Here is a 19607-nt window from a genome sequence, read left to right as displayed (position 1 = left end):
GCATGATTTGGAAGGTGCAGAGGCAGAGGAGTTGATGCAGATATGGAATGGATGTCACTGGCTATGATAATTAAATTTGATATATGTTGTCATTGGCTTATGTCTTATGAATTGTAACTCTATGTGCTGGAACTTCACTAAATAACAACTATATGATCTGGGTTCTATCTGATCTTCATTTGCCATTATTTCTTGAAATGCATATTTGTAAGAAGCAAACTTAGTTGCCAAAGACCAAAAACTACATTGATAATTTTTATCTGCTTTCTTACAATGGGGAAGCAAAGATGAAAGGATCTAAAATAAAAGAATAAATCTGACCCAAAAAGGAAAACCAACGCTCAGAAAATAACACACACAAGCATGAAAGTGAACATCTTTGATCCCCAATTCTCTCTCTCTCTCTCTGGGGAAAAGATAGCGAGGAAGAAATATTCACATAAAATAAATTTGGAAAGAGACTAAGATACAGAGACCACCTTGCCAAGCAACCAGAGAACAAGAGAAAACTCAATCATAAAGAGGGCATTGAGTGTAGTTCTGTCCAGCATGAATCCGTAAACCGAAATCCCTGCTTTGTTGTTCTCAAAATATGTCACTGCTCACCACAACGAAAATTATAAATTAATTTAGCATACACCATAATCAAAATTCAAATTCAAAGTAATATTTTAGTTCTTCCTAATTGCAATTTTATCTTTTTATTTTCTGAAAATTTTCTTTAGTATGATTTTGCTCCAACCATTCAAGTTGGTTGGTAGAAGAAAGATTTTGCTAGGGTGGTGCAACTGACATGGTGGTAATTGTGGTGCCCAAATGCTGGATAGACACCAAGTGAACCTCAATAAATATCGGTCACACAAAAGAGTATGTTTAACAACTGAAATCAACTAGTTTTTTTTCTTGATTTAAGCCGAACTATTTTTTTGTGAGATTGAGATTTAATGGAGTTCACCGGAATGTCTATCCAATGATAGGCATCACCATGTTAGATGCAAGAGCCAGAGGATATAGAGTTGCTCACCTAATGCTTGTCTCTTGTGGAAAGAGATGGTGCGGGCATAAACAGGTATCAGGAGGTTAGTGTTGTCGAGCTCGTCATCTCCATCGGCAGTCTCATTGTCCTCCCATTCTCCATTGGCATTGATGGGGAAATCAATAACGTGTGGTCGAGCGGGCTGACGCACCGCGGCCATAGGTGTTTCACTATCTGTGCCATCAAAAGAATCAATCGTTGCACACACATGCCACTTGGCTGCCAAAGATGTCGCAGCCTGGGCCTTGTGTGTGATCTTCGTGGCACTTCGTAGGCAAATCAATAGCCCCGTCAGCAATGTGATAGAACACAACTGTCACCAATCACAAAAATCTAATTATATGAACCCACAGAATACAAATCACACTAGGAGGGAGAGAGCTTACAGATAATTCACCGGAAGTGTAGATATTGTTCTTTGCGGTGGAGCGGGTGGTGACAAGCAGCGAAGCAAATTGACTGCTGGTGATGAACACCAAAGCAGACAAGATAAAGGCTCGACAACGATGGCTTATGATCCGAAGATGCCTTCTTATCCTCAAATGCTCTTTTAAAACCGAATCGACATCACATTCCACTTGGAAAACTAGGGCAAAATCTTGTAGCCGGAGAATTTGCAGAGAGCAGAGCATCTGGAACAAGACGCACATCAAGAAGAAGATTGATGTTCGATACAACCATGAGCAGAGCTCCAACGTGCACGCCACCACATCGCTCACTACCGCGTTTCCCAGGAAAGGAATCTGACTCCCTCCCGAACTATACCACCATATCTTGTAAGCGCATTCCAAAAGGAAGCAAGGAAGGATGAACAACAGAAGCAATTTCCATGATTTCTGCAATCACAGTAACAGGTACTCTCGTCTCAGTTTTAATTAATCAATACCATCGCAAGGTTTTGCATTAAGTGAAATTCGGAGATTTGATTAGATCGTCCCCGAATTCAAAAGAATAAGACATATAATCAAAATTCTCTTCTTTGGAGGATGAAAAAAAAATGGAAACTTTCAATCAAAATCATTAAAAAGGGGAAGGAAGAACTCACATTGAGTTGCTCCATATATCCGATTCCAACCTGCTCGCTTTCCTCACGAAGCTTATCAAGAAAGAGGAATCGACGAAGGCCGTATTTACGAACAAAGCGGGAGAGACAGAAGAAAGAGAGGGTAGCAACGACGGTGAGAGACAATTGAACGACATTGTCATATGGGCGATCATGTCTAGCGTCGCAGGTTGAGCAGGCGAGGACGAAATGAGACAGAAGAGGAACTATGATCGATAAAAGAAGGAAAACAGACCAGGAAAGACAAGCTCTCCATATGCTAGATTGATCTACACACATCCATTTGAGGCATGTTCTGAAGCTGCATAATTCATCTTCTGGCCGAGAAATGCATCTATTGAACTGCTGCTTAGATTTTTTTATCAGAACTTCTCTTTCATCACCCATTATATGAATCTATATCCGCGAAGGTTCCTCTGGTTGGGATTGGATTGCGTTCTCTCTCTCGCGCGAATATCTGGTTCTGCAGGTTACATAGCCAAATATCGAACGAGAGAAGATCTAGTGAAATGGTAATTCAAATGCAAACTATGTTATATTTATATATATGATACAATGAACCCATATGCTGTTCGAAGATCTAAGATCTTAGGATGACTAAGAAAAGAAAATTCTTTTCTTTGAGCTAGAGAGTTCTCGTCGTTGTTGTTCTACCAAAACAAAATAAAGGGTTCCCATTGGTGTCTTTAGATTCGTCCACCATGATTCGGATTGCTGATGGAGCAAGTAATAATACAAAAAGATGATTCAGATTATTGATAATAGGAAAGGAGAGAAATAATGGGGAATAGTGTTCGAATTTTTATGGAGAAAGCTACCAATGTAATTTAATTATGAAGCAGTTGAGGAAATTGATTCATTCTCAAGATAACTTATGAACTATAAATAACAATTTTTTCATTAATTTTCATCAAAATCAAACCAATAGTTATAGTTATAAGGGAAAGCATGTGCCCCTGCTGGGCATGTGTGGTGGTACCAAAAACAGCTATTGAGAGCGCTAATAGTTTTATGTTAATTGGTCTAGAATGATCCATGAAAGGTGGTGATCAAAGATGAAGAAGCGCGATTTATGCAATGACGATGACAGAGAGGGATATAAATAAGAAGGAATGATGACAAGTGTTTAAGAAAGGGAGATCAGTATGCTTTGCTTGAATAAGAAAAGTGATTCGGCGTCGAAGACTAAGGCCCACAGCAAGATCAACTGGTTTTCTAATGGTGGGGTTAAGAATTACTGGATTTTTCTATGTGAAAGACAAAGAGAAAGACAAAACCTCCAATAAGAAAGAGGAAAGTGAGATATAATAATGTATTAGAGGGAGACAAGTCTGAAGTTATTCTGAGGTTTGAGCGGTGGAGGTGGCGGTGGTGGTGGTGGGGTCTCCATTTTGAGGTGCTTCTCAGCTACGTGTTTGCTTTAACAGCTGCTCACGGCTTTGGAACCAAATGGGTTTCCTACAGCAAGACTTTCTCGACGTGGGTTTGTGTTTTCTGATGCTTATTTCTCATCATTGCCTGCAAACCCTTCTTAAAATAATGGAGTTCTTATCTAAATCACTATAGACAGTGGGGAAGGAAACAATCATATGGAACCCAATTGTTTTACTGAAGCAGTTGATGGCTGAGTTCAGCAATTGTTTTTGTGTTCAAACCTAATAGGTCGATCGAAAAGGTTAGGTTGTCAATTGTCATCATCAGATGAATCTTACCTGCCCAGATACGACTTGCTCTTTTTCTCTTTCTGGGTGATGTTGCCTACTTGCCTAGTGGTGGAGACTTGGAAATTAATCGGTGGCTCTAACTCTGAGTGGGTAACAGCTTAAATTAACCAAACAGTCAAAACGAAGTTTTGTCTATGAGTCTCTGAATTCTTTCCTTCTTCTCTTCTCCAAGGTCACCGGAGCCAATTATTCTAATTTTCCCAAGTCGAATACTGATATATTTTTTCTCTGACATATATTTGTTTGGCTTTTAGCTGTGGGGTTTCTGAGACTGACAGTAAAACTATTCATCAAGGAGTGTTTTCTTTTCAATATTTACAAATGTCACCTTCAATTTTGTTTTATTATTATTATTTCCTTTTTTTTTTCTCTCAAAAATGCAATGGATTCAAGTTAAGAAAATAAAATTAATAACCAAAGGATGGAAGGATTAGTAGCCTAACCATTTTTTTTTTATCATACAAGGTGATAATTAGAAAAGTTTTTTCATTTTTGAGTGTTCTACTTCCTTTCCCCTGAATTTCCCACCCAGTCAGACAGATCCGCAAGGATCACAACATATGTTGGAAATCATCAGAGTGTTTTTTTTTTTGGGTAAGAAAAAATCATCAGTGTTAGACCTCTAGCATAAGTGTTGCTATTTGATGATTTTTCCTCAGATCGTTTTGAATTACATCTAAAGAAAAAGGCCTAAAGTAGTACTGAAAACATATCTGCTCGAAGAAACACTCAATTTAATCCAGACAAAATTTAATCATCTCCATTAATGGATTACTTGCAATAACAGATATCTAATCATGATTAAAATTATTCTAGACAAACAATTACGCCTAAAAAGATCGATTCATGATACAGAACTCTTCACTCTGGAAAACACCAAAAGACACTCTTCCACTATTCCCGCTGTCTCCAATAATTTTTCTGTCCTTGATGTTCTGTCTCTCATTACTTTAGGTCTTCTGTACAGATCACAGTTAATCCTTGTTGACATTGTCATCCCCCCATAAACTCCTTGAGAGAGAACTCATCTTCTTCAAGCATTTCACCATCTTTGGTTCTTTACCGTCCCAAGGTTCAGTTTTCATAAGCACAGGGGCATTTTCAAGAGGTTGAATTCCCTTACCACTGCGCCCAGCTTCCCTCACAAACTCCCTGCAAAACAACCAAATTTTGTTTATTTTTTCCCTTCTTATCACATTCCCACATTCAAAGGTATGAAGTGGAAGTGAAGGACAATTAAGCAATTTGGTCAAACTCATAGGCACTCCTGAGTGGGGCATAAGCGTGTTTCTTCACATTCGGAGCTTCCAAAGCTGGGAAACCATGGTCCATTCCCACCAACACCAACTTGCTTCTCTAGATCTGGCTGCTTACAGCTACCAGTGGCTGCCCAGACAAAAACTGCAAAAGAACAGAGCTTGTTAAATCGACAGTAATTCAAAATATTTTGGCTGACATATACAGTGATAGAGATCTCATTTTTATAAGCATTTGTGCAGGTCCTGATTTTAGTAACCAAAATATTGAGCTGATTCAAGGGATCTTGTACTTCGAGTCATGAATCTCACTAGAACTTGCCTGTAAGGACTTTTCTTGACTTTCTCTGCAGTTGATAACAAGAGTTCAAGGTACTTCTTCCTCCCCTCTGCCTTTGAGTCCAAAATATCAGGGACAACAGCAACAACAGCAGCTGAGTTGAATTCTCTTCCATCACATCCTACTATTCACCAGGACATGTTACTTCCATCGAACACAACTACGTGATTTCATGAATCTGTAGAGCTAAATAGCATTTCTTACTAGGCCAGTCAGTACAGTCACTTCAGGGAGTGCGACATTCGTCTCCAGCTATTCTAATGCAAATGCGTCAGTAGCTGAGGCAGCTCGTGCACCTTCATATGGGAAGGGGCTGTCTTTGTCAGCACCAAAAACCATAATGGTGGGAAATCCTTTTACATTAAACCTGCTCATCAAAGACTGATGACCCATCCCATTAGATATAAGACCAAAAAACAAGCAGGTATGCGAAATGCAAAACCATTTTCAGCTCTTAACTATTCTTATGAGTTTTCAAATATGCACAAAAACGAGGCTCAAAAGAGCTAAGTATACTTAGCATTTTCAGTTTTTGAGTTAAGACCATCTTTTAGTTGCTCATAAGGAAAGCAATTGTCACTGAATGAGCCACAGAGTTACCCACAAGAAGTAACTGGCAATCCCATCTCTCTCACCTCACAGAAACAGTACAACCACAAGACTTGATGACAATGGCATTGTCAGAGTCAGGCTGACTCTCGTCTAAACAGCAGCTAAGGGGGACACAACCAAAGGGACCATTCCATGGATCAGAAGACCCAAGAGAATGAAATAATCAGAAATTAGATAAACTACAGCAGCATAACCTTAATATCATTAACAGAGACAGAAAGACTACCAGCTTCAAGAGCTAAAACCCTTTCCCAATTATAAGTTCACCACACCTATGAATTAATCAGCTGGTCACACAAACTTGAGGTTCTGTGTTTGGCAAGACAGGGTAGTCTTGAACGAAACACGATGAACACCAAAGTCTCAAAGTTACCTTTTCTGAATCACACAATCAACATGACCCAGCTTCACATTTCTCTTCAAGTTGTTGGCAGCTTTCTTCCACTCTGATGCCAGCTTCTTACAGTGTCCACGCCCTCTAGAAGGGACTGAAGGCTGGGGGAAATAATGCCAAACAGAATTATAAATCTAAAACCAAAACTGCATATGAGAAAAGTTCAAGTTTACAAACAAACTTTTAACTCCTACAAGTTTTTGTGTATGAAAAAGAAAATGCATCGGGGGAAACGACTGCTGTTAGTTGTTCATTGGTAATCAATGAAAACGATCCAGAAAGTCTCTAAAAGATGGAAATACCCAAACTGCTAGAACCACCCAAAAGCAGAAAGCTTGTCTGAAAAAGATGTCTATTTGAATTGTTTTAGTCAGAGTCATAAATTGAACCAGTTAAATCCTTTTGTTCTCTACTAAGGCCTCTCTCAGGTTGCCAAGGCAGTGGCGAGTGCCTAGGCACGTAGGGTATAAGGCCCAAGAGTGATTTTCATTTCACCTCTTCTCCAACATTATTTGGTATGTTTCCATACATAAGAAGTCATCAAAAACCAACACAAAGCCACATCAAGTCATCAAAAATCAACAACATACTGAACAAGCAAGTCATTAGAAGTTTGAAACAATTGAAACAGACTGTTGGTTTATACAATTATTTGGAACTGGTCTGGTCATTGTCACAATATACGTAGTTCCTTATTTGGTTTATCCCATTCTTAAAAATATATGATCCTATCTTTAAGTAACTAAAGTGTGCTCAATTAAGACAAATTTTCTTGTTCTTTAAGAAGTTTGACTGGTCAACTAATCCTGTATTTTTAAAGCACAAAACTACTTCAATAAATCCAAGATTTGCTTAAATCTGGTTGATATTGATGGAGTTGCATTCTGGTCGAGCTTTATTTGGTGTCTGAGAATGCTGTTGAAATCACTCTGACTGAGAAAAACTATTTGGATATATAAAAAATATTTACCACTTCTATCTGCAATTTTATAATATTAAGATCTAACATTTTAGTTTGTGAAAAAAAACCCACAATAAAGTTGAAAATTTCACCTACCACCAAAAATCCAATTTTTGTTCTTGTAATGGGGTTTAACCTTTTTATCTCTTTGAAATTTTTTAAACAATTTTTACTGGTTCCAAATATTGGGATATTTGTATATATAGGTCAATAGTTCTAACTTGATGTGCACCAGAAGAAGTCATTATATAGTATGTTGTGTCAGAGATGTAAAACTTACCAGGGTGCAAACGAACTCAACAATCCAAAGATCTTTAGTTTTTAAGTACCATTTCATCAAAATTACGTGAAGTCAGTTCTACAGATGCACCAGGCTCAAATTTCTCATTTGATCCCCCTGTTGCCTTTCCATTTAAAAGTTCTTTCAAGAGACTCTTAATCTGCAAACAGTTGGTAGACTCTTAGTGTTCATGCAAATGGTGAAACTATGAGGGACAAAGGCTATCCACAAGAAAAGAAAGAGGCAACCAAGAAACAAGACACAAAGAACTTCCTGAATGGAAAGTTAGGTCTGTCTGACAACATTCTTCTCAAGCATTTCGGCTCTTCTGTTCATTTGGAACAGAAAGAACAGAAAAGAACAGAATTTTGTCAGGCAACATGGTTTGGTTTTCTGTTATTTTGGAATGAACCAGGTAAATGAACACGAGTGCTGATGAGGAAGGCATCTTTGTGATTGTTATATGTCAATATGCATTCACAGCTTCAGCTTTTAGGATATGTAGGTGAGGAAACATGACTTAGGCTGAGTGCTGTACATGAAAACCATATAGTTCCTTGTGTCTATGCAAACGTGATTCAATAAAGCATAAGACAACTAGGGATGAGCAAATGATGTTTAATGATACCCATCTCTACCAAAAACAGATCCTTTGGAAAGAAAATGAGGTAAAAAAAATGTTGAAGAGAACCTGAAACAAATCCTCCATATCCACAGGCCTGTAGGTTAATTTTTCTCATAATCTATAACATGACTACAGCAGGGAAACAGACATTTTTGAACGGTTTTGGCGGGTATCAGCGTATATTACATTTTCAATTTTTGAAGAGCCACAAAAGTAATTAAAATGAGGTGAGGAGTTGCAGTCCATGACATAAATTGATGATATGATCAGTAATAAAAAAAAACCCAGATCCTGAGTTTGAACACAGAAAGACTTGTTTCTTGAAATCACTACTCCAATCGATCTCTGCCCCCATTCGACTGAGTATTAGATTACACATTTGAGGAAACAAACTAGCAAATCAATTGATTCAATAGCCAGTATTTATTTATTACTCTCTTGAGTTTGAATCCTTGTTCGAAAGTCGATTAAATTAACCGAAGATACAGAAGGGCGAAGTGGAAGTGGTAGATCGAGATTACCTTCGACTTGAAGTTGAATGGATTAAGTTGAAGAACAAGCGACGAGGGGCCGAAGAGTGCAAATCCTCTACTTCTGAGTAAGGTTTAAAGTATGGTATCTGAGTATCGGTTCATGTGATTTTAAGAGATGTATCCAAGTATTGTATCATTCTGACAAATGTATTTTAGTGCAATTCAATAGAGAGATGTATCGAGATGTATCGTATCAGTTGTGTCAAATATAGATACGTATCTATCGTCTATCGTGAGATACTTTAAACCTTGCTTATGAGTTTTAAGAAATAATGAGAAAAAATTGATCCAATTCACTGACTATGATTTCAGGCCCAGGCCCACCTAGCGTATTGCAGCCAGTAAGGACGTAAATTGTGTTTTCAACCCACATGGGAGACTTGGGATAATTATTGTTGCCTCCTTGTACTATAGTTTGATTACTAAAAGGACACTACTCTTTATGAAATTGTTGCCCCCTTGTACTATAGTTTAATTACTAAAAGGACACTGCTCTTTATGAAATTATTGTTACCGCCTCAGTTTTAACATTGTAAAGAGACTCTTACAATTGCTGAATGTTTACAGTCTATTTTGTCCTTCTAAAATTAAAAAATCAAAACAAAATACTATCTTCATTTAGAAAAAAAACAATATTAAGTACCAATTTTAGAATTCTTTTTTTATATTTTTGAATTCCAAATAGACTACCTAAGTTGATGATGCCAAATTAGATGATAAATAAATGAAACTAAAAATTAGATGTAGGAACTTCTTAAAATTGATAACATCAAATTGAAAAGTAAATAACAAAAACTAAAAAATAACACTAAATTGAAAAGTAAATATAAAAAGTTAAAAAAATAAGAACCTACCAAATTAGTGTTAATTTTTTCTTAATTATTAAGGTAATAATATAATTTAATATAAAGTGTAAATAAGTAAAATAAAATCTTAAGATTATTTTGAAATGTTTAAATAAATAAAAATTGTCACATCATCAAGGTTTAAAGTATCTCACGATACCATGCGATACTAGCCGATACGTATCCATATTTGACACAACCGATATGATACATCTCGATATGTCTCTCAATTGAATTACACTAAAATACATTAGTCAGAGCGATACAATACTCGATATTTGACTCGATACAAGATGATACGTCACTTAAAATCACTTGATCGATACGATACTCAATACCGATACTTTAAACCTTGCACATCATCACTTAACTAATGGAGTTTAACGGTAGTGAAACAACAATAATTACAAGTAATGTCTAAAATTCGATTAATAATTTCACAAAATATAAGAGATAAAGTAATAATTTAAATATAATAGAGAAGGACAACAATTATCCCTATTAGATTTCTTTTATTGGACTAGAAAATTTTAGAGTATACATTAGCATCCCTCTCTAATTTTGTTTTCTCCTCTTATATATACAATACATGTGTAGCTAGAGGTGAATCATCATGTATTGCGCAAGACGTGCCTCAAGAATCATTACTCATAAAACCCATGTTTCAGTCTTTCTTTCTCATTTTTGCAAAATGCCACATAATGCCCTCTTGCCTATGCCTTTATCATAGTTGCTTATTATTCATAATTCTTCATTATTTCTTTCTTGTCTTTTCGTATAGGTTTAGTTGCCCAAAAAGAAAAAGGCATGGGTTTGGTATATTTCGGGTCAGATCAGGTATCATGAGTCATGATAGGTATGGGTTTGGTATATTTCGGGTCAGATCAGATATCATGAGTCATGATGGTTATGGTCTTATGGGTTCAAAGCATACCCACCCACATTATTCCTTTAATCTTTTTTCTAGTAGCGGGTAGTAGGCAAAGCCAAACGGGTTGGATGGGTCAAGCCCAGATTCAACTTTCTGAGTTTTGATGGCTTGTGGCACCTAAACACTCTTCCACATTGTGATTCCCACCTTCACTTGTATATCTTATGAATATGAACTCGGTATATGGATCAGGATAGGGTCAATGCTGGGTTATTACCAAACAAATATATAAATCAAATTTGTCCTTATAAGGGAAGAATTCATAAATTGTTGCAAAGGGTAATGACTTGATTTCTATGAAACTTTTATCTCTTCTTTAATTCTATACAAATTTATGAATCTTAATGGAAATTTGAACTTCATACATAGGGAATATATTCTCACATACCAAGGCCAGGCCATTGGCATCAGTTGCAGGAAATACACAAACGCAATTCATGGAAATAAGAAAACAAAAAAATTCACTTGGGAAGGCAACAACCACAGAACATGATCACAGATTCACACACCACCACCATGTGCAGTCATAAATGGTGAACCGTCCAATCTCCAACCTGGCAATCTCTGCAACGCCCTCACGGTTCATGTACAGGCACGTTAATAATCTATAGAGAGATAAAGAGAGTATGAGAGGAAAGATTTCTGTGTTTGGTTTTAGATGTTTTGTTGATGGTGCCATCCGCCTTGAATGTTACTGAAAAGCTATTTATGATTCTGGGGTACCCTGTTCTTGCTTTCAAGAGCAAGGAATCTCAACCCCATTACCCTCTAAAGAAGGGTTACCCAGATTGCCTGATAAGTACTACTCCAAGATACCTGCAATGTAGTCTGCAAGATCAAACTCAAACCTCATTTTAACCACAAGCAAGGGAGAAATAACCCATCTCTGTTCTTCTAAGGTCGATGCATCATAAGTAGAAACAATAATATACATGAGAAATCAAACTGAAAGATGCTAACTAAACTAGAGATTCCAATATCTCTTTCTCATTCATTGAATTAGAATTTTCTCTGATTCTTTTGTACAATAATGATGGGTAAGATACAACAGATCAACAGACCAAAACCCCAGTTCAGATCCGATCCACCCCTTCTCTCTCCAGCCACCACCGCCACCGCCGCCCAACGACGGCGATCATGTTTCAAGCCCCACGAAGATGAAGAAAACACCACCAGATCAAGAGCTTATATAATAATCGATATATAATCTAGCAAAGAAGAAAAAAGTGGGAAAAAAACCCCTACAAAAGGGATCGATTCATCACCACGATTAACGACTATCATAATGAACTATATTTTCCGATTAAGGGCGCTAATGGATAGTGATAAGAGTTGAAAAAAAAGGAAAAAATAAAGAGAAGAAAGAATTGGGGAGGAGACCCAGATGCACAAATACATTGAAGCATCAAAGGCATAAAGCAGTGCAACGGAAATCGTCACTGGTGACGGCATCAACATCCAGCGGTGGTAGATTGAGGTCGAAAGGCAAGGGTCTACGCAAGCAAGAAGATGCGATATCGCCATCACCGTCGATAACCGAAGAATTTGAATCACAATCGCTGTGGCAATCCTCAGGGAGCACAGGCGGTGACGGAAGGAGCTGCCGGCGACGATGCGATCTGGCACTGGCGGTAGCCGCCGGAATAGATGAAGAAAGCTTTGGCCCACTAAAGGACTCAACAGTACTGCTTAGATTGCTGGTGGTAGGCCTCTGAGGAGGAAGTTGTTGATGCTGGTTGTGTAATTGTGGGTGAGGATAGGTAAGGTCGTTAGGATTGTTGTGTTGAAACCCAAGAGAGTTGCGGTGGAGACGAGGAGGAAGAACACCAGAAGCAGGAGTTGGGTAAGGAGGAGAAGAAGAAGAGAGAGGATCGAAAGGGAAGTTGGTCTTGGCTTTGGGGCCACGAAGGGTTCTTGCTGCAGCATCATAGGCACGAGCAGCGTCTTCTGCAGAATCAAAGGTACCAAGCCACACACGGGTCTTCTTCCATGGGTCTCTGATCTCTGCTGCAAATCTTCCCCATGGTCTCTTCCTTACTCCTCTGAATCTCATCTCTTTCCCAACGTTTTTAACCCCGATCGTCCCTGCAGCTGCCGGCGTTCCTGTCGCCGCCGTAGCACCTCTTCCTCTCCCCATGGAAGGTGAGAAAAGAAAGCAAGAGAAGACTCAAGACGAGTTGAGCTCTGGGAAGAAGATGAAATCTGCTCTCCTCTTCAAAGACCCAGAAGAAGAGGGTTTGAGAGATCAGAAGGTGAAGATTGGAATGGGTTGGGTGAGAAGGTTTGGGGGAATTCGTGCCTTGAAATCTGGCCTCTCCCTTCTTAACAACTCTTTCCCTTCTCTCTCCTTTCTCTCTCTCTCTTCTCTCTCTCTCTCTCTCTCTCTCTCTCTAGCTTCGAGCTTCCTTCTTCTTTCCTCCTTTCTTTATCGATTTCTCTACCATCTTCACGCCCCCACACAGGGCGACCTGATTGCTTCTCTGTTTGCTTTATTTCTTTTTGTTTCGTTATTATTTTTAATGGATATCGAAATGACAAAAAAGCCCCCTCCCTGTTATTTTCATCCATTTTGGTTTTTTGAAACGAAAGCTTTTCGTTTTTTGTCGTTTGGCGCGTTTGTGGCGTGGAAGGGAAAACGAAAAGGTTCACCATTCCATATATACTAGATTTTTTTCTTTAACAAAATAGAAAATGATATTTAAACCCGAAATGGGTAACATTTTTTTTTTTTTTTTGGTTACCGGATTTTATTTATTTCTATTACATGTGAATAATGGGATCTAGAGATGGATGAACTCATGAACCTTCTAGTTTGGTAAAATTTTAGAAACATATCCAAATTCCAAACTAAGTTTTATTAAAAAAAAAAATTTTTAATTTGCATAATAATGCACTCTATTAACAAATTCAATTAAGTAATTGTTAAATAATGTTATAATTCATATATTGTCCTTAGTTTATTGTGACTTTATAATATTACTTCTAATAATGTGAAATTATTAAATTTCATTTTTTTTCCTGAGCGACTTTATATATATATATATAGGAACAAGCTACACATGTACATTATGATTGCAATCTCAAGAACCTTCTATCTCTGGCTTACTCTAAACGATATTTGACGAGCTCACAAAATGCAAGTATCTCACGTCAAATCCAACCTCTGAGAGACCAAAACAAAACTGACAAATTGATTAGTTAGCAAACGTGATGGAAAATTTGGAAGCCATCCAACTTGGGGACAACATCATCAATATCTTCAAGCAACCGTAGAGTATACCAAGCGGTAGAGAGCTCGCCATGAACCAGCTACTCCGTGGCAAATAAGTATAATCTAGCTTGAATAAATAGAAAATCATCAGCTTATGCCACCCTGAGACCATTCAAGATTCTCAGAGTTCACAAAGGATTATAGCCGTCTCTTGAGTTCCGCCTACAACCCCCAGAACCACTCTTCAGCTATCATGCCTGCCCCAATTACCGGTAACATACGTGATTATATTAAGCACGATCCAATCGAACGGAGGGGGTTGGGTTCTTTCTTCTTCCTTCGTTCGCATTTAATATTATAAACATAAAATAATACAACTAAGGATATGATCGTTATTTACTCTATTTTTTTCAACAATTATTTTGGAATGTTTCTGAATTTTCCTTTAATTTTAATGTATCTTCTTTTTTTTTAATATACAAGATAAAAACTCAATTGGTTAAATACTACAATTACATGTATCACATAATTTTACATTAAGCCATTTTTTCTTTCTCTATTAGCTGAAAACTTGTAAATAATCTCATAAATAGTAGAGTCGTCCTATTGATCTGAAACATATCAAACCCTTTGAATTTGGTTGCTTCATAACAGTCAAAATCAAAATTCAATAGTGCTAATATGAACCATTCTCTTGTAACTAATGTAACTGTTACTTTTTAAACATTATAAGGGGCCAATGTATCTACAACCATGAAATATGTATCTAATTACCATGAAAATAATTGTGAATTTGATTTTTTTTTCCTTTCGGTAGAAAAATAAATGTGAATTCGATGCAGTGTTGATGGGTGGGTCACATTGTCGACCAATGTAACAAAAAATCAATAATTAACAAAAAAAAAAAAAAATGAGCTTTAAATATACACATATGAGCATTGCTCCTAATCCAAACATAGAAGCACGAAATGTTTATCATACTTCCATGAAACATGGTTTTTTTTTTTTTTTTTTTTTAGGTATGAAACTCTTTCATTCAAGAGAACCGAGACAAACACGTGGGATGTTCACAGAATTACTGAGATGGGAATCATGCGAGAATCATTTTCTTAATGCTTATATCTTTTTTCTTTTTCCGGAGTATTTTTTTTTTTAGTATTATTTTTTAATTATATTGTTGTAGATGTAGGAACTTGGGTAGGAATTGTTGGGAAGTCCCCCATATTGCACTTGGGGAACGTGTAAGAGGGAGAAAGGGTCGCAGGCATAGCATGTGAGGACTACTCTCCTCCCTTTAACTCCAAAACAATATGTATGACTCAGCTTTGTCTCCAAAATAAAACATATTAAATTATTATTTACCAAAAACCAAAAATACTAAATTATTTTTGCATGTAAGGTTGATTGGCCGATTTCCTTTACTTTATTCTAGAGTTTATATACTTGTAGTTACAACATTTCGCAATATGTCGGCGAAAATTCGGTGAGTCGCTCAAGGGCGACACAAAACCTACCTATAAAACGACATATACCAAAAGTCGCCGAAAATTCGGCGATAAATCGGCTAATATCGCCGACTCAGTGAAATGTCGGCAAGAATCGCCGTTATCCTACATTTTCCGGCAAACAGTTCTATGCTCCAGGCTAGTATGTGGACTGTGGACAGTGAACGGAACTCGTCTCACTCTCACAATGATGTTCAAAACATCCAAAACCACCAAGATTTTAAAGATATCGCTTTCTCTTCAAACGTCACTGGAGTTGATAATATGTTGTTGCAACCAGTGGATTCTTCGTCTTTGTGCTCTCCGTCTTCCGTTTTCAGTCTCGACCCATCACAGTTACAGACCAGAGCATCCCTCTTTTGGCTGTGAAAACCCCAAGGAAGCACATCGGCGGGAATGTCTCTCGCTGCAAAAATCTGCAGAGATCTGCAACTCATCTTCGGCCATCGCTGCAAAAATCTGCAGCTCCAGCGATCTCTCTCTCTCTCGCTGTAGGACTCCATCTATTTCTCTCTCTCCAGATCTCTCTCTTCTCTCTGCTCTCCAGCAAACTCTGAAAGAACGAACCCATTAAGTTACTTTTAACCTTTTTAAATGTCGGCGATATTTCGCCGACATTTCAGGATTTCGGTGGTTTCGCCGACCACCGACACCCGACTTTAAACCGACTTTTCGGACCTTGGTACTTGTATTCTCAAGATGCCCAATTGTCATTATTGCCCTTCTCAATAAAATATCTTTTTATCAAAAAAAAATTCTCTTGCATTTGATTATGTTCATATGATATCCAAGCTTGAGTTTTGTTGCACTGATCAACTCCATAAATTTGCCACATGAAATACAGCAATGAAATATCTTTCAAGGTGATGACTTCGCCCCTTAGGGTTGAGAATTTAATTTTTACTGCTCAATTGATCTAATCTAGAGTGAGATGAATTTGAGGGTCTTCATAAGCCTTAGAAGCAATGCCCGCAAGGGTAGCCAAAGGATTCTTGTTGATACTTGCTCGTCAATTCACAAACCTCATGCTAGAGCTTTCTTTGGCAGTTGGCGATAATTATCCAATCCGATAATAATCCAACTAGGGCTTGCAGAATAGGAGTTTAGGATTGGATGAAGCTAGGGATTTTATTTGTAAATTTATAAATATTAAATTCTTTATTGTTAAAAAAAATCGTATTCATAATACAACCCAACCCCTTTAATTAAATACCGTTAGATTAATTTCGGTACACGTGGTACAATATCGTTCGTCCATTGCTGCCGCTGCAGCAAATAAAACCCATTTTTGGCTTGGCCACTGAGTATTCCAGTTGAATGAAATCATTTTAACAAATAAATAAATTTGCAACTGACACTGTAGGCACTGCTTGCACCCAAGTTGCGACATTCCAATGAATTTCGCATGTTCCTTGATTGCCAAAACAAGCGATTTGGCAAAATCTCGCCGACAATTCTAGCGATAATTTAGAGTTAAGATTGAGAGAAGTTTGGTAATTTGAAGTCTTGGAAATGGTGATATAATAAAATATCATGTGCTTGCTTAGTCCGGCGAAAATCACTTGTGTTTCGCTAGTTAGCAGAAAAATTTTCCAGTGACTTTGAAAGGATATCGTTTCATTCACTTTCTGTTTCACTCATCGCCGAACCAGGAGAAATTCACCTATTTCGGGCGAATTTTTTCAAAATGCTTTTCCATGCCTACACCCCCTGTCATCAACGAGGATCGCAATTCTTGAAGAATTTTAAGAAGAAGAAAAACAAAATTTTGAAAATACGGTCAAACTTTAGTCAACGGTTTGAGGGTGGGTCATTGTGGGTTGATCGATATATCGGACCGACACAAGTTGCACATTATTTTTTTTTTTTTTTTTTTTTTTTGGTAACAACACAAGTTGCACAACCCAAATTTTCACTAAGATGAAAAGACGATTTAGTTACGAATATTCTCTGTACCCAAACTGTAATAAAATTTAGGGCGGAACTCGGAAGGAAAAGAAATAGAATAATTAAAGAGAAACTAAATAATAAACTCCATCTTCTCAGTGGATGGCCACCAAATGACATACATGATCCAACTAGATCATCATTTGGCCCGTGCAAAACTTTGTGAATGGTCCATGCCCAGCTGGTCCCATCATTTTCTGTCATTTTCTCTTTTATTTTTATTTTGTTTATTTATTTTTTTAACAGGTAATTTTATACATTAATGACCATAAAGGATTACATATTTTGGCAAGATTACCCTTTGGCCTTGAGAAGATTTTGAACTCTGATTTCTTACTTAAAAATCTCGATTTTTAATCATTAAACCACCTCTTGATAATCCTTAACAATTAATTTTACCAAACACATAAACTTCTACATAGCATATTTCAAGTTGGGCAAATCTATAAATTAAGAGAGAATGTTTTTCCTGGATCTTAACTATGTAGTATGAAATACCTAATTATTAGGTCTAATCTATATTTATAAATAACACTAAACTATACGATTAATTGAATATAACTCTAACGTGTAGAAACCCCTCCACCACGAAAGCAAATTATGTGAGGGAACACAACACTCTTTATCATATGGCGATCATCTCTTTTATTTTTATTCTAAAATGCTTTACTAGATATTTTTTCCTTTAAATTTTAGAAATCCTTTTATATGATACGTAAAGAAGAAGAAGAAAAAAATAACAAGGACTCAGTATTTTACTCCAGACGAAGCGGACCCAGAGACCCTGTCAAGTGGGGCCCACATCAGCTGACCCCTCCAGCCGTTTTCCTTGCAGGCCACAGGAGGCCACCAGGCCCACCACCACCACCCTCACCACCGGTGACGGTGAGGCCACCGATGACCCAAGCCCAGATAATTACTCTCTCTCTCTCTCTCTCTCTCCGCTTGAGCATGTGGACCCACAACGCTATCGGGGGAGGGAAATTTCATATTTCATTTTCTATAAAGTAAAATCACATAAATGCCCTCGAGGAAAGGAAAGGACCAAAGAGGGGGAGGAGCATTCACCTCTGAAAGTGGCTTGTGAGTGGTGTTAGGTGCATCCGACTGACACGTCATCAATGTTGTCTGCTTGAGCTACGCGGATTTCGAGATCAAAGGTCAACTGAGACCTGAAAACTCATCCCCCGGTCTACCGGTCACCACCTACTGGTAATAATAAAATAAAATAAAAAAGGAATATTTTGATAAGCGTGGCAACTGGCAATTGGCAAGGAAAAGGGCAAAAGAGGAAAAAGCAAAAAAGAAGCGGGGCCGGGAGGAGGAGGCCCCACTGGCTTAGCTTAGGATACCAAAACGAGGCGGCCGCGGCCCTCTCTGACCGCAGGGAGTAGGGACCACGCGATGTTTTCAGTCCAAATCCGACACGTGGTCCATTTTCACGCCATTGGGGCTTGCGAGTAGCAATTCCATTTGTCCTTTATTTATTGAGCCTTGACCCTTGACTTATGGTCTAATATATATATATATTGTTTTTGGTAAGAACTTTATGGTCTAATATCGCGGTCGCGTGCTGCCGCGTTGATGCAGCTAGCTGTCATCTTCTCTTCTGTCTTGTAAATTGTAAATTTGGATCCCCATTCGGGCCCACCAATTACGTGGCACTTGACTACACTTTGCAATATATCGTTCGTGTGTATCGTATACAAGGTCCGACATGTCACTCCATGTCGCCGTGTCGGACCGTGGCGACATGGTCGACATGAGCGACATGGGCGACATGTCGCCCGATTTTTGTAACTCGTTTGTCGACTTTAGGGCTCATACTTTTCCGATTACCTTAAAATGAAAATCTAGAAGCTCAGAGTAGATCGAGAGGATCCATTGATTCTGCCTTTTTCTTTTACAGTTCTTGATTTCCATCTTTGTAGCTCCTCAATAACCAAAAAAGCCGAGGAAGGAACAAAAGGAAGGCGGGGCGACTGTTTTCCTTGTTTCTTCTTCTTCTTCCTGCTTTATCTTGTTGAGCACTTGCTGCGGAAATGGAACTCGACTGCATCAGCCACGCGTGACGAAGAGAGCATGTGGTGAGCTCCACAAATCGCCTGGCCTCTGCTATAGCCTTCGTCGTCACGAGCAGATTTCTCATTTGTTCGATTTTAGGTTCGAGCACTACGCACTTGAGCATTTGCAAGCTTGAGTGTGTGAATGAACAACGAACAATCCTTTTCATTTATTGTCTTGTGCTGAACAGCCTGAACTGCTATGCGATTATCTCCGATTTCATTCCGACTAGTTGCTCCAGGCAACTCATTGCTTGCAGGTTTGCTTTGGGATCTTGTTC

General features: G+C 38.0%; 2 protein-coding genes and 1 pseudogene across 2 annotated transcripts; all 3 read right to left on the bottom strand.

The window, feature by feature from the left end:
- Positions 1 to 67: 67 nt before the first annotated feature.
- LOC149004105 (uncharacterized) lies at positions 68 to 2705 on the bottom strand. Its single transcript, XM_089169616.1, has 4 exons — positions 2082 to 2705; positions 1423 to 1872; positions 1025 to 1349; positions 68 to 598 (listed from the first exon to the last, which is right to left on the bottom strand). Exons 1-4 carry the CDS (start codon positions 2484 to 2486, stop codon positions 462 to 464), a joined length of 1317 nt encoding a protein of 438 aa, XP_089025742.1. The 5' UTR covers positions 2487 to 2705; the 3' UTR covers positions 68 to 461.
- A 1879-nt stretch (positions 2706 to 4584) lies between these two features.
- Positions 4585 to 11453, bottom strand: LOC149004104 (protein disulfide isomerase-like 2-3; annotated as a pseudogene).
- Positions 11454 to 11556: 103 nt separating this feature from the next.
- ERF3 (ethylene responsive element binding factor 3) lies at positions 11557 to 13066 on the bottom strand. The gene has a single exon (XM_089169609.1). It carries the CDS (start codon positions 12735 to 12737, stop codon positions 12006 to 12008), a length of 732 nt encoding a protein of 243 aa, XP_089025735.1. The 5' UTR covers positions 12738 to 13066; the 3' UTR covers positions 11557 to 12005.
- Between the last annotated feature and the right edge of the window lie 6541 nt (positions 13067 to 19607).

Source organism: Hakea prostrata, chromosome 9 (assembly GCF_041222555.1).
Source record: "Hakea prostrata isolate BN-2017 chromosome 9, UWA_Hpros_2, whole genome shotgun sequence".
Lineage (NCBI taxonomy): Eukaryota > Viridiplantae > Streptophyta > Magnoliopsida > Proteales > Proteaceae > Hakea > Hakea prostrata.
The sequence above is the reverse complement of the archived record's forward strand: the minus strand, read 5'-3'. Positions and strand labels throughout refer to the sequence as shown.